At 34.3% G+C, this 16,179-nt stretch overlaps 2 protein-coding genes across 2 annotated transcripts; one reads left to right on the top strand and one right to left on the bottom strand.

Moving 5' to 3' along the window:
* The first annotated feature begins 6,503 nt into the window (after positions 1-6,503).
* LOC139877420 (uncharacterized) lies at positions 6,504-9,074 on the top strand. The gene is made up of 3 exons (XM_071864848.1): positions 6,504-6,875; positions 7,848-7,939; positions 8,392-9,074. The coding sequence occupies exons 1-3, from the start codon at positions 6,717-6,719 to the stop codon at positions 8,795-8,797; spliced, it is 657 nt and encodes a 218-aa protein (XP_071720949.1). The 5' UTR covers positions 6,504-6,716; the 3' UTR covers positions 8,798-9,074.
* A 2,991-nt stretch (positions 9,075-12,065) lies between these two features.
* On the bottom strand, positions 12,066-14,805 carry LOC139877098 (large ribosomal subunit protein eL37y). Its single transcript, XM_071864512.1, has 4 exons — positions 14,695-14,805; positions 14,432-14,567; positions 12,394-12,495; positions 12,066-12,311 (listed from the first exon to the last, which is right to left on the bottom strand). The coding sequence occupies exons 1-4, from the start codon at positions 14,695-14,697 to the stop codon at positions 12,262-12,264; spliced, it is 291 nt and encodes a 96-aa protein (XP_071720613.1). The 5' UTR covers positions 14,698-14,805; the 3' UTR covers positions 12,066-12,261.
* Positions 14,806-16,179: the final 1,374 nt, after the last annotated feature.

Below are 16,179 nucleotides of genomic sequence, written 5' to 3'. Positions count from 1 at the left end.
TTTGATTAAATTTTTTATGTATAGAAATGTAGAGAAAAAGAGTGAAAGATGTGTGAAAAAATGATGATAAATTGAGAGTATTTATAGGATATAAAATAATTTATTAAATAAAAAAAATAACAATTTCGACCGTTGAACGGGTCAAAATCCTCCAACGGCTCATTTTTACACCATTGGCTAGGTAACGGTGGCCACCGTTAAAGGCCTTTAACGCCGATTTACCGGCGGGCGAAGTGGTGTTTGCCACCGTCCCCACCGTTAAATCAAAGTAACAGCGGTTTTTGCAATCGACTCCTGGTGCTCTTAGGATAGCGGACAAATTAGTCATGAGTTAGACATATAGATTCAAATCCATGATAAAACAATTGTGATTTAGTCTAGCGAAATACAGAGTAATCAAATAAGACGACTTGACTGTTCAACATTAATTATTAATTATTATTATTATTATTATTATTATTATTATTATTATTTTATTATTATTATTATTATTATTATTATTATTATTATTATTATTATTATTATTATTAGAAATATGCTAAAGGAGGTGGGTTGTTTGGTCGTCCCATCAGCTGAAACGACATCCCCTCCCCGAGTTCATTTTCCACTTTAACCCTCCAAACTGTAATAAACTTGTAAAAAAACACCAAACTTCAGGGGTAAAACATAACCTGTCTTACTTAAAATAAAAACTGCACCCAACCACTTCAACACTCCGTATCTTACTGTTCGTCGCGAGTTCAATTTTTTCGACAGCACCGGTAGACTCGAAATAATTTTATGAACAAAACGAAACTAACTACGTTCGAAACGGACACTTTTTAGAAAACGCTAAACACAACGACTTCTACAACGGCGCTTAACACATTACGTTAAATATGAACACACATGCCGAAAGCCTCCCGCCGCATCGCACGGGCCGGATCCGGACTAACAATTAAACTAAAGATATAATTAGATGGACTTTTGTTTGGATCTTTGTTCCGAGTCTTTATTTTTTGATGAATATTTCGTGTTTTTTTATAAAGTTAATGTTTTTTGTCAAAAAAAAAAATAAAAAAAAATTAGATGGACTTTTCTAATGATCGTCGTTTAAATATTTATTATTTATACATTCATTAATTGTTTGAATATTTATAATACTCGTAATAATCATGTGGGTGGTTAATTGAGACTGTGTTCCAATCTATAGTTTTGGCGAAGAGTTTACAGATACATAATTGATATTTAAACTTTAATATATTTTTTTATTTACATTCCAGTTTTTCCCCTTACTTTTTAACTAATTTTTTGTCATACATGAAAAAAGTAGGATCACAAAAGACTTTTATCACATTATTCTTAGTCATTTATATACAATTAATTTAAGACATCTCAAAATGGTACCGCATTCTTCCGAGAAAGGTTAACATTTTTTTTATGGAGAGTGGCGTTAAATAGGCTCCCCACAAGGCTTAATTTATCGTCTAGAGGTTTGGAAATTCAATCTATCGGGTGCGTTTCTTGCAATGGATGGGTTTAATCATTAGACCACATTTTGTTCGAGTGTCCCATAGCGTTGGAGTTATGGAGGATGGTTAGAGTTGGTTCAATATTGCGATTCCAAGGTTTGTGAATTGGGATGAATGGCTCTCATGGTTCGATTTTAATTGGCAAGCTCACTCATCATCAAAGGAGGTAATGTTTACGGTTGTTGCTAGCTTGGTATGGCACGTTTGGAAGTTGCGTAACGGCGTGGTATTCAACTCAAAAAAGTTAAAAAAAAAAATTGCATTTTTGATTCTATTCAATTATATTCATTTAATTGGATTATTAGTAGAGGGAAATCAAACATAAGTTAGATTGATTGGCTTATTAAGCCATTGTAACTGTTGGTTGTAATCCCTCTAGCGTCTTTAGAGCACTATGAGTCGTTCAGTGTTAAATCTCAGTGTTAAATTTAACACCGGTTTTAACACTGAGACCAAAACAGGAGAAATCGTTCGGTGTTAAATTCATTATTTTAATATTATTATTTAATTTAATTTCATACTTTTATTTATTATCTAATTATATTTAACTAGAAAAAAATTTGACCGCGCGTTGCTGCGGTTGTATTCAACGCGCTGTCGAATTTGGATATACGTTGTTTGGTACCTAATATATCTAGTAGGTTGGGTTGTTTGTTTGACGTGTATGTATATGTATGAAATATAGCCCGAAATATTTAGTTTTTTTTACCGATGTCCGTTTCGCGTATAGTTAGTCGCGTTGGGTTCATAAAATTATTTCGAGTTGAACGGTGGTCTCGAAAAAATTTAACTCGCACCGAGCGAGAATATAGGGCCCGTTATTTAGTGTTTTTTTAACGACGTCCGTTCCGCGTATAGATAGTCGTGTTGTGTTCGTCAGTTTTTTTCGAGTTGAACGGTGGTCTCGGAAAAATTTAACTCGCACTGAGCGAGAAGATATGACCCGTTAAAAATTTGGGTGAAATTAGTTTCTTTTATTTTAATAAAATTATATATTTACACTTTCTACCCCTAAAAAGTGTAAACTTGATGGGCCGTTGTATAAATTGAATCAAAGTTGAGGGACCGTTTGTAGTGTGGACGCAAACTCAAAACGGTAACTCGATAAAACTGAAACTACAAAATTTTGGGGCACTTTTACCATATAGGAATAAAATAAAATAATATAATAATAATAATAATAATAATAATTAAAAAATATAATATAAATAAGAATAAGAATTATTGTGATACTTGGCCCAAATGATACTTGCCACTTTAAAAAATGCAGCCCTTTTTTGTAATTTTTTAATGGCCTAAATAATACTTGGCCCAAATTTTGACCCAGTTTTTATTTATAACACTAAATAGCTGCAACCAGTTTCTTCTTCACCTATTTTTACCTTCATCACCACCTACAAACACACACACATAAAGAAAAGAAAAAGAAAACAGCAAAAAAAAGGAAACAGCAGATAATTAATGGAAAAAGAAAAAAGAAAAAGGAACTAGTGTTACCCACCCGACAGTGAGCTCCGACGTTGGCATTTAACGGTGGTTTAACGCCGGTGGAGAATCAGCACATCCATCGTCCCCGGCATCAAATGTCCATAACAGTGAAAAAATGGGACACGAACCCTTCCACAAATTCAATTCCCATCAAACATAAAACTCCATACCCTTCCACAAATTCACACAAACAAGATGATCCAGTCAAACAAAATTATCAACATCCTTTGTTTACAAAAAAGGCTACGGTGTTTCTTGGTGGTCTGTCAAGATACACGAACCCATCAATTATAAAAAGTGTATTACAGAAATATGGTAATATACAGGGTATTTCATGGAAGCAGGACCGGTCTTTTGCCTTCGTCAGATTTGATAACTCGGTTCAAGCAAGCTCAGTTGTCTCAAACATGAACGGAAAGGTATTGAATAACAGATCCATCTTTGTAGGTTATGCCAAGAAGGATCTAAATATTAATGTGAATGCAAACTACCAATTTCCACAATCAACCAAACAACAAAACCCACACTCCAACAACCCTTTCGATCCAATCATAAATCTGTCCCTTAACTAAGAAACAGGTGATCGACTAGCATTAACAGCGATAATTATTGACAAAGCTCCAATTAATCTCCTCAAGGTTTTTAAATGGTTGAAAAGTCGTTTTATTTCTGTAAAATCGATGTCAGCCTGGGGACCGTATGGTTACATAGTGCAGTGCATCGATGAACAAAGTTTCAAACGTATGACAATGGGGCCCACAATTAGCGATTTAGAATTTTTGGAAGTTATACCGATGGCTCAGAGGAAGAACAAGTTTTTTTCGAATTGCCAAGGTCTTGATACAAGGAATTCCATTTGATTGTTGTTCATCAAACTGCACAATCGAAGTGGCAAAGAGTTTTGGTAGAGTATTACATATTGATAGTAATTCCTATGATATGAAACGAGCTGATGTTATGCAAGCCATGGTTGAAATCAATGATCCGGGACCGATTAGAAAGTATGTCGAAGCTAATGTGGCTAATATAACTTCTTGCTATTTATGGGTTGAAGAAGTGTGTCATGATGAAGACATTGAGATTGTTAACGCTGAAATTATTGATGAATATAATGAGGCCCTTCAATGTACCAAGCAGGCCATGGAAAATCAAAATGGTTTGAATGTTAACTTGTCTCCGGTACCGGAATATTCACCGGAGGAAGGTGAAGTAATCGTTTCCGATGAAGTTTTGAATTTCAAAACCCCAACTAAAGTACATAAAACTGGCTCGGTAACGGAACCAAAGGTGGTACATTATTCAATGGAAAAAGTAACTAAAGCCATTGTGAATGAAAAGGAAAAAGCTGCAGAGGATATCAAAAGATCTTTGTTTGCTTCCAAAAGTAAAGAGAAAGGACAAAAGAAAGCTGCACATGGGGATATGCCTTGTACGACTAACCAACCTTTACACCAAAACTCGCCTTTTAATCTCAATGATATAGAATACCCTGCCCTTAGTCAAATATCCCCAAAAAACTTTTCAACCTCTAATTGCTTACAAACTGTTGACCCCATCTACCTCCTTAAAAAATTCGGATACTTTTGTCTCAAAGCTAACTGATTCAATTAAAGTGATTGATAATGATCAGTGCTTAGGTTTAAATTGCAAAGAGTCTTGTGAAAAGATTAAGGCTCGCTGTGTTCTTGAACAGGTTACACAAGATATGTCTATCAAGCTAAATAAGGTTAAAGACACAAAGAAAGATAAATCCAAAGAGAACAATTGGTTCGATCATATTCCTAATATTTCGGATATCTTTGATACAGAAAGTGAGATGCACCATGTGGTAGGACAAGAAACCAACTTCAATAAGAGTAAAATCAATGGTAAACAATTCGGTGCAAAAAAGCTCACTTTTAAAGAGGAAATGCAAAACTTCGATGCCTTAATGAAAAATATGGAAGATGATGAGCTTATCGTCAACTCTCCAAAATCATGAGGTTTGCCTCATGGAATACCCGGGGCCTCGAAAACAAGTCGTGCGGTTGGCGGGTAAGTTTAGTCAACTTCTTTCATGTTCTGTTTTTGGCAACCCATGAAACATTGGTGCAAAGTGTGTCACAACCTGTTTAGAATGAGGTATGGAAACAATATGCATATGATTCGGTTCAAGTTAATGCCTCAGGTAGATTGGGGGTATGGTGTCAATTTGGTGTACCGATTTCTTCAACTTAATAAAGTGTTGGAAAAGAAGCATTGGATTGCTTCTACTTGAGGTACACTCCAACAAATTCAATTGTTCTTGTTACAATATTTTCGATCCACAGCAAGAAAATAATAATTTTGTTTGGTCACTTTTAACCAAAATTACTCACTATTGGCCGGTACGTTTGTGTTATTTGGGAGATTTTTTCGCGGTTTGTAGTCCGGAAGAATGATGGCGTGAAGTGTACTTACTAATAGTATTGCTTCGTTCATACAATTTCAACATATCTCTAGTGAGGAATTTATCTCAAAGGCATATTTTTCCTTCCAATTTTTTCATAGTGAAGGGTGTGCTGCTTGATTGAAGAAGAGACTATAGAACTTCTTTTATTTCGTTGTTAATGGTCTTAATTTTTGGCCCGTGTCATTTCGTTAGTGGGAAATTTTGTGGGTTTTACCGTGATCGGTTGAAGACTTCTCTTTTGATTGGTATTATGACATGGGTTTTAAAGCTTCTAAGTTTTGGAAGTTAATTGGATCCGCTACAGTATGGTCCATTTGGATTGCTCAAATCAACTTTAATTTCAATGGCAATTTCACAAGTCGCTTGGTCATCATTCGAAACTTCAAGTTGAAGGTTCCTATGGGCTTCTAGTCTCAAATTGTGTAATGACTTTCAATCTTATGTTTGGGATCTAAATCCCTTCTTGTTATGTTTGTAGGCTTTATAATGCCTCTTTGTTTTGTTTTTTTCTTTCAATTCATGATTGAGCTAGTCTCCTTCATTGTATCTTTTGGTAGAGTCTTCATTGTTTTAATGAAGATCTCTACTTATTTCAATGTATTCAATTTTCGCTTTAAAAAAAAAAATGGGACGACTCCTGGTGCTGTTAGAGAGTTTTTTTGTGTTTATAAAAGTTCTGCCGTCCAAAAAAATAATACTCCCTCCGTCCCAATTAGATAGTCCTGTTTTTCCATTTTAGAATGTCCCAAATTAATAGTCCACTTCCATAAATAGAAAGGAAAGAAGATATTTGATTGGTGGATCTGGAGAGAAAAGATATTTCATTGGTTGAAAAATAAAGTTAGTGAGATTTTCTAAAAATGTGTGACTTTTGTCGGTGGACTATTAAATTGAGACGGGTGAGTAATAATAATTTTTTACTCTAATAAAATATGAATATACTCTTGCAGGAAGTCAAAACACAATTTCTAGACCCACCCCAATTAAAACCCATCCGTTCTTCCACTTTCATTTTCTCACTCCCAATTTGAAAAAAACCCCAATTAAATCTCTTTCCTTCAATCTTCCCCCAATTATTTTCTAATTTCATCTCCATCAAATTCTATCGATACATACACACTATACGTACATACAAATTCACATCATCCGTACACAATCTCAATAACACTTCCTGCACAAACATTGACGTTTAATTGTACGCAATTTTCTTCAACCAAACCCTTGATAAAACCTAGTTTTAATGTTAGTATAAGATAATAATATTAATAATAGTGATTAAATAAGTAATGTTGAAGTTATGGAGATGGTATCAAAATTGCCTATCAGTACATCCAATAAAAACACAGGTGATCAGTTCAGGTATAATTTGGGGACTTGGTGATATTGCTGCTCAGACTGTTACACATTCTACTGCTCTTCATTATAAAAAACCTAATTTAATTTCTGTAAGTTTTTTTTTTTTTTTTTTTTTTTTTTTTTTTTTTTTTTTTTTTGTGTGTGCTTAATTTTAAATATTGCTTGTGATTAGGTGTAATTTGTGTAATTGTACCTAATTGTATTTCTGCAAGGTTTTCTTTTTGTATCTTTTTCTTTTTTTAGGGTATTTGTGGTTGAATTTAGTTACTATTTGTTTGTGATTAAGATGCTTCTGATTTGGTGTTATGCGATTATCGACTGTATGGTTGTTGAATTTATTGGGGATTAGGTTTTGTTTTGTGAGTATTATTGATAGTTTAGTGGTTATTAATGAAATGTGGGCTGTTATATCTTGAAATGTGTGATGATACATGTATCTATATATATGAATCTTGATGTGGTAGAAGCTTGAAATTGTGCAATGCTGTAAGCTGTTGTTTGGTTTGTGACGAAAAAATAACTGTTTCTTATTTGGTTCATTTTGTAGTTAATATTGTGTGATTTAATGATTATTCCGTGGCTTGTTAGTTGTTGACGTAATGTGATACGTATGGAAATGTGTATCTATATATGCTAGTCTTGATGTTGTAGAAGCTTGATATGAAACAATGCTTTAACAGTTGCTTATTGTGTGACGAAAAAGTCGCTGTTTGTTTATTAGGGTTTATCACATAACATCGGTGATTTATGTAGAAGTAGTAATATTTTGCGTATTGGTTTCATAAATTGGATCGCTGAGTGTTCATAAGAGCTCTTAAAAAAGTACGGCTTCTTAACGTTTTGTGTATTGGTTTCTCGTTTGTGTAATTAGTAATAATTTGGAGAGTTGTTTAGCATTAATAGTTCAGTTGCTAGTGAAGCTTTAATAGTTTTCGGTTTATGTGATTTTAGAAATGTATTTGTTTGAATACCAAAATTGAAACTTGAGTTCAAGGGCATAAACTGGTCATGGGTGAATGGTACGTTGATATTTATGATTTATGATGTTGCTGATTCAACAGGAAGATGATAAAGAATTGTGTATCAATTGGAGACGTGTGGCTACTACAACCTTATTTGGAATGGCATTTGTTGGGCCAGTTGGGCACTTTTGGTTAGTTGTTTTTCTGAATTTACTAAGTTAACTATATGATACACTATATGCTAAGTTTGTTAGTTTACAATGATTACATACTGTTAGTCTTTATAGATATACCTTGTATAAATCAGTCAGATTTTTATCTACTCTAAGTCTCAAATTAAGGTGTTATTAAAGAGTGTTTTGAGTGTATGTGTCGTTTTGAAAAGGGAACAAAAACAAAAACTGTATTTTCTTTTTACCTGTGAGAACTTTTGAATAACCTCTTCCGTTTGATTGTTGTAAAAACTAAAAAACTGTAAAAATAGATGTTAGTGTTTTTCGGTTGTTTACTATTATTCTTGTGGTAATCATATGTTAATAGCACTGTTCTTTTAATTAATTAATTTGCATTATCATGAGCACATTAATCTTTGGAAAAATAATCATGCTAGAATTTACTATAACATCAAACCATTTTTTTGTAGGTATGAAGGTCTAGACCGATTTCTAAAGTTGAAACTTCAATACCAACCAAAATCCATACGATTTGTTGCGACAAAAGTAGCACTCGACGGGATCATATTCGGGCCCGTGGATCTATTCGTTTTCTTCTCTTACATGGGATTTGCATCTGGAAAAAGTTTTAATCAAGTGAAAGAAGACGTAAAACGAGATTTTCTTCCCGCATTGTTTTTAGAAGGCGGGATTTGGCCAATTGTTCAAGTGGCTAATTTTCGGTTTATACCAGTGAAGTATCAACTTTTGTATGTTAACTCATTTTGCTTGTTGGATAGTTGTTTTCTATCTTGGCTTGAACAACAACAGGATGCCGCTTGGAAACAATGGTTTAAACGGTTGGTGTTGAAAGAACATGATAAACAAGAGGGTTAATGGTTTTTTTTATCCGGTTTACATTTTCCGTTGAATATTTTGAAAAGTTTTTGGAGGAAGCTTTTACTTTGGTTCCATTTATGTGACTTTTTATTGTTTGTTGAATGGTTGGATACTTTAAAAATAGATCATAGGAAAGATTGTTGATCCTAATGCACAAAGTTGTGCCAATATCGGATCCCTTCGATTGCATATGTTCTGTAGCCTTTAGGTTGACCTGCTGACCGAATGACTGTTACGTTTTATATTTTTCATAATGCAAAAATCTTCGAAATTTTTTGCATATTGGGTCAACCCAACTGATGAGTCATTCTGCTCGGTGTAAACTGTGATTCGGTGAATATATTGGTCAGGAGAACATCGAACAGTTGCATAAACTTACACATTCTTTACTGAAGTTTCCGCTTAATCATTGTGTGATTATAACTTTGTGACGCAGTAGAAGTGGTTGCTTATATTGTGTTAGGGATGTCATCGGGCCGGGTTAGTAAGTAGTGGGTAAACGGGTTTCCGCACGGGTATTCGGGCGCCATTTACTTACGAACTATTGGGTAAACGAGTTTTTCCACGGGTATCTGAATCTTTTTTGGGTATAAGGGCCAGGTTATCGGGTTTACAGACCACATATATTGATTCAGGTCTTTTTTTCGGGTATACGGGCCGGGTAGTCGAGTTTGTGCTCGAATAAACTTAATTACATAATTCTAGTCCAATTTTAGTGTATTGTTTGTATCTATTGTTCGTATTGGTTAATAGTGATAGAACTAGTTAAATTTTAGTTCTCAAGTAGATCATCGGGTGCTTTTCAAAAAAAAAAAAAAAAAAAAAAGTAGATCATCGGGTCTCTACAGTTGGCTTTATGTTTTTCAACAGAAAAAATAAGTCCATCGACGCTTCGGCTTTATTAACCTCCTTTTTTTAATTGGACTTGCATATTGCATGTGGCAGATTACACATCAAAAATTATCAACGATAAGTAAAAGGCAAAAAAGTAAGTTGTTAACGACAATTCTTAAACTGTGTTTTGATCTAAGGACTATTAAATTGAGACGTTGGAAAAATTATATTACCAACTCCTTAATTGTCTTAAGCTCGTAGGTAAACAGGTACAAGAGCAACTGCTATAGGTAAATAGGTTGCTTGATATGGAGATAAAAAAAATTGGTCTACATGACTGCGAAGGTGCAGATCTTCCTGCTACCGATTCGAGGTCAGGCTACACGTCCTGATACAGATCTTCTGGCTAACGGTTTTAATGACCCGGTTTCTATCCGATGGTGGAACATGACTGTGAAGGTGCTACCATTCTCATTGAGCGATTAGACAAATCTGTTTCTCGGCATATGATCGAGTCTACATTCGTTAAAATCGGGCAGTGGTCGGAAATTAAATTCTGGCCTAGTAGAAGATATTGCTTTGTTTCATTGGCCGACGCATCTCATGCTTCTTTGGCCTTAAATTCCATGAACAGCTCACGTGTCTTTGGTCAGCCGATTTTTGTGGGTTAGCTAGTCCGGCGTGCTAATCGTTCATCCCTTTCTATTCATGGCCGTAATCGATTCTCCAGGCCGGTTAAACTCCTGTGTGAGATTGACACCAACACTCTTGTTACATACCGCCTTAAGCTTTGCATTTTGGTGGTCGACTCGGCCCCATTGGCGGACTTGAAACTTCAAGCTTTCATGATTAAGAATAAAACTTCGATTAACTCGGTAGCCAGAGTTGGTCATTTTGGAGCCATCTTGGAATGTGCTAATATAGTATCATTTTGTCTTCTTCAGATGAGTTTGTCCTTGTTACTCAGGTGCACGAGTTGACTCGAAATTACTTCTGGTTCACGTGGTTGGTACTCAAGGGTCTACCGTTCGCTTACGCCTCTGCCGAGAATGTCATTAAGATCGCGAGTCTTTTTGGTGTAGTTTTGAAGATTGCAAAAGTTTCCTCTAGTTTGGGTAACGTCGTTTCGTTTTTTGCATTCGTTAATACTGAAAATCCGAAACATTTGCACGATTTGATTGAGGTTGATCTCTAAGACGACTTGTTCTCGGTGGGTAACGTTTGGGTAAATGAGTTTAGCGCTTCATCGGAGTTTGAGTTAAATGTGTTTCCTGCCGATCTCTTTGCAATTTCGAATCGTATTGTGATTTCGGGTCATCCTGTTTACCGTCAGCAGGCTGAGTTAGTAACCGAAGCCTTACACGAGAATGGTTTGGACGGGGTCGATAGGGTTGGTGAAAATAATGATCAACTCGACCATGGGGATAACGAATTGTACGATTGTGGAGATAATGTTGCAACTGTTGGGATCCTATTTCGGATCATTAGGTGCGGTTGATGTGACGGCGTTAGTTACAAATTCGGGTGCGATTGATTTGAATTATGTGGGTCGATTTAATTTAAATTTGGCACCGATTTCGGACAAAGACGATGTTCCCGTTGTGGTCATGGAAGAAGTTGGTATTGTTAATGATAAGCCATCTCATGAAGATGATTTTCTTGTTGTGGTTATGGAAGATGTTGGTGTTGCTAGTGATAAACCAACTCATGTGGACGAGGTGGCAGCGCTTGTTGTGATCGAAACTTTGAAATCATGTTCCAAAAGGGGCAAGAATAAAATAAAGTCTTCGGCGGTTATTCCTACGGTGAGTGAAAAGTACGTGGCGGGATCTTCGAGCACTAATCATTTTGGTTTTTCAAGGTTTGGCGGATGCAGGTTTGATTCCTCAACAAACGGGTGTTCTTATTAGCGATAAGTCTTCCAACATTTTGACCTATTTTTTTTTCCAAATCGGCAAGACAAAGGTCGTCGTATTGATAAGATCGATGGGATGACGTCAAGACCGGATGAAAGATATCAAAAGAGTGCTTTCAATGTAGGCTAATCCGGCTCCTTTGGTTTCTATATCTGATGCTTGTTATATTGTCTCGTATGCTTTTATTTTGTCTGGTTTGGCACGTTTGCTAGGTTTCACTTTTGTGGTTGACGTTGTATTTTCATTGTGGTTCGTATAGAGTTAGCTAGGTCTCGGTATTCTTTTGTTCGGATTGGTTATATTAGTTTTTGGTTCCTCCATCTATTGATGAAAGTTCCTAGTAGTAATCATCATTTATGGAGAAGAAAAAAAAAGTTGAAATGCCGATTGTTGTGTATCCATCAAAGAAGTTCGTTAAAATTTCAGTTTGTGTGACTACGTTCGCAAACAAGAAAAAGACTACGATGAAAGTACTTTAACGCACAAGAGAAGAATATGAATAAAAAAATGAACAATAACAAACAGAAAATAACAGGTCTCCATTTTAATTGAAAAACATGAAGTGGTCTAGTGCTCAGAATGAACATAACATTAATTAACAGAACAGATACAGAGTACTCTAAAAAAACCAACAAAGATCTGAAGATCGATTTTCTGAAAACGACACATAAAAGTGTGCCAAACAAACGAGCAAACAAAATCGTACTTCATTTAAGTGCTGGAAGACGCTCCTCCTTTGCTCCTTGGCGTTGCCTGGGTACCTATTTTTCAATAAATAATATACGGTTACAAAAATACCTGTGAACAGTTATCTAACTAATCCAACTAATGACAACGGCATACCTTCCCTGAAGCCACTCTTGAACCGGCGAGGAACGTTACGAAGGTAACGCATACGGCCTGTTCCTGTCGTCTTCCTTCTAATTGCCTTTACACTCCAATTGTCTATAAAATACCAAAAAACAAAAACCGTAAACATACAAGTACATATAGTAACATTTATTGAGTTACAATCATTTTTTAGTATAAAAAAAGATGTTCATCTTAAAAAGGCATTAGGAACAATAACATTGGGCGTAAAAGGTTACAAACATTTTGAAAGTTCAGGTGTTAGCACATTTAAGGTTTAGTTTATTAAAGTTATCTCTCAAAACAGTGGATACAAAAAATTTAGAGTTACAAGATGACAATATCACTTACAGAGCATAATAAAAAAGATGACCCAGTAAAACTAAGTCAAGATTTGTGTACAAGTAAAATGTTATTAGTCACAACTTAATCCTAAAAAAGGGGGTGTCTAGAATTACATGTATTCAGCACAATAATATATAAACTGAATATAATATATTTAATTTAATATTTAATATAAAATATATACGTAATACATAATTTATACTAAAAATGTATTTGTTCATAATTTTCCATATCTAAATTTCAATTTTCAATCTTCACCCTCAACAAACCATGCATTGAAGAAACATAAGATCACAAATGAGACTCTTCAACAGCTCATGTCAAATTCAACAGTCAAGTCTTGATGTTGAACTTACTAATAACAGCATCAATGTTCAAATGTGACTTATATAAAACAAAACAGATTTGCAACAAAAGTTAGCCTTTTCTACAGTAATTATATGTGGTTCTTTTCTTTATATGCCTTTATTGTAATAATGTTGGAGCCATACAAGTTTTAAAGAGCATGCAACGGCACAATCGGCCGTGTTTAGAAAAAAAATCACAAAAAATATCTTAATGAAAAACTGCATGCATTTTCTTAGTTTTTTTAGTTTTCAAAAGACATATTCGATATCTATGTAATAAAAAAAAATTCTTTAGCTGTAACGAGCATGAGCAAGTACACATAAACAAAGTGGACAAATTGGAAATTTGTGTCATTGCAAAAATGATAAGAAGCTAGCTAAAAGTAACATTCCAAATAGAAAAAAAAAAGAAAACAAAAGTTACAATTCCAAATAAAATAAAATAAAGGTGTGTCATTAACAATAATTAACCATGGATAAACCAGTACTCTTGTGTCATATTTTTTCTTTATTATTACTATTATCTAAGGTAGAAAGGTAAAAGGTAGAATAGTTTTTCCTGTTAGGGCTACCCGGGAGGGCGAGTAATCCGACCCCATACTCTGATGTACGCAGCCCAGCAGGATTACAGATTACTCCCTGGCTGTTTACAACCCTTCCCTGGCCACCACAATTTATTCATCCTAGACAAAATTCGAACCTAAGACCTCTTGCGAGGAACTAAGGGCCCTACTGGGCTATCTTTGGGATGGTTTTTATTATTATTATCTGTTTATTACAATATTAAAAAAATACTCCAAACAAATAAAAGCCTAAATTCTTTTGATCTATATTGATTCATACATATTCCATCAAATCTCCATCTCCATTTTCAGTTAAAATACAACCACCAATCACATACAAAACAACATTGCAGCACTAAAACCTAAAACCCCTAAATTTAAAGCTAGAAACAAAACAAAACAAAACATTAATAATAATATAACATATTCAAAAATTACAAACAGAAAATCAAAAACCTGATCACAACATACACAAACACACAAATATACATATATATATATATATATATATATATATATATATATATTAATTTACTAAATTTTCAAGCATTTTCTATAGTAAATTTAGATTAAATCACATACAAAACAATACAATTCCATTGTCATCCAAACTAATCAACAATCACAAACATATAATATCAGATTCATACATTATCATATTCTTACAGCTAATCAAACATACTGATAACATCATCCACAAACACATAATATGTACATATTTATACACATATATCCATATTATATTATATATCAATATAAAAAGAGAGAAATGTATACATTTTCTGACGCGAGCAGCAGGATAAGCACAAGCAGAGCATCGACTCTTCTGCAAATGAAAACTGCGACGGCCACATCGAACACACAGTGTGTGTGTTTTGTTCCTTCTTTTACCAAAACTTCCTGTTCCTTTTGTCTTTTAATTTCAACACAATTTCAAACCAATGAACAGTACAAATATAAGTAAATAGCTAAATTTACAAATAATATCAAATAATTTATAATTAATTAAAGGAATGAATGAATTTGAGAATGAAAGTTACCATCTCTGCTAATAGAGAAACCCTAGGTCGGCTGCTTCAAAGGAAATGAGATGAAAGTTTGCGATGGAACTTAGAGTAGCAATTAGGGTTTTCTATTGACTTAAGTTGGGCCTTGTTGGACTGAGCCCAATAGCTATTTATCTATAAAGCGAATTTTAATTAAGGTCCCTTAAATTGATTATTTGGGGAAGAAAAAAAAAAAAAAAGAAGACGACGACAATTTTCGTCTCTCTTAATTTGCAAAAATCGCATTTGTTAGACTCTCATGTGCTATAAAATTATTTCGTTAGACTCTCATGTGCTGTAAAATTATTTTTCATGTGGTTACCCGCTCATTTCATGAGTCTTGCAGGTTTCAAACATTTATGTGTTTGAGCCTCACCTGAGGGAATTTTACCACACTCGATTTTTGTATAGATTCTTTGTGGGGATTTCTCCGAATGGGCAGTAAGACCGTAACATTTCGTCGAGGAAATGATCGGTGGTTGGGTTCCAACATCCCGTTCAGACTCCCGTCAGTGACTCCAACCACTGATAAAAAAATATTAGTCATTTTAGATAGAGGATATACCTAGTTTTGAGCAGGAACGTCCTCTTAGTCGTTGTAGAGTTTATAGGTTTTTCTGTCCTTGTTGGGATTGTGAGCTTCTTGCTGTGATTTTCGTTATTGTCAGAGATAATATTTTTCTAACCGTCTCTCCTGGTCTTTCACAGGCGAAGAACACCGTCCAGTGTTTTCGGACCGGCTTGAAGAGGTTTGGGCTTGACTTTTGTTTTGATTTTCGCCTTATTTCGGTTGCTCTTAGGGTTATATATATATATATATATATATATATACATATATATATATATATATATATATATATATATATATATATATATATATATATATATATATATATATATATATATATATATATATAGGGGTAGGATCAAGAGGGAAGTAACCAATCGGGGAGAAGCGGGGGAAGCAAATTTTTTTTTTCTTCGTTTTTTGAAAAAGCTTTGTTCACGAACATTATAGATGAGATGAAAATATGAACATTTAGTAGAGACATTTTGTGATAAATGTTTTTATTTTGGCGCGAAAACGCTCGAAGAAGTAATATATAACAATTATCGTGTTTTTCGAGCGTATGTTGAGGTTTTAGCTATTGGGGTTTAGATATTAGGGTTTATAGGGTTTAGATATTAGGGTTTAGAAATTTAGGGTTTAGGGTTTAAATTTAGGATTTAGATTGAGTTTTTAACACGAACGGTTTAGAGTTTAGGGTTTAGGGTTTGGTGTTTTGGGTTTAGATACTGCGTACATCTAAGTAAAATTCATCCTCCTCCTCGAATTAACACGAAAAATCTTATTCGTTTACTCATTTTAAATTTCTTAATTGTCTGATTTTTGCCAACTCTTATCCTACTAGATCGTGCCAACTCTTCTGGATAACATAAACCAAATATCTTGGTTGATGACAACCAAAACTTACTCTT

Source organism: Rutidosis leptorrhynchoides, chromosome 11 (assembly GCF_046630445.1).
Source record: "Rutidosis leptorrhynchoides isolate AG116_Rl617_1_P2 chromosome 11, CSIRO_AGI_Rlap_v1, whole genome shotgun sequence".
NCBI lineage: Eukaryota > Viridiplantae > Streptophyta > Magnoliopsida > Asterales > Asteraceae > Rutidosis > Rutidosis leptorrhynchoides.
The sequence above is the reverse complement of the archived record's forward strand: the minus strand, read 5'-3'. Positions and strand labels throughout refer to the sequence as shown.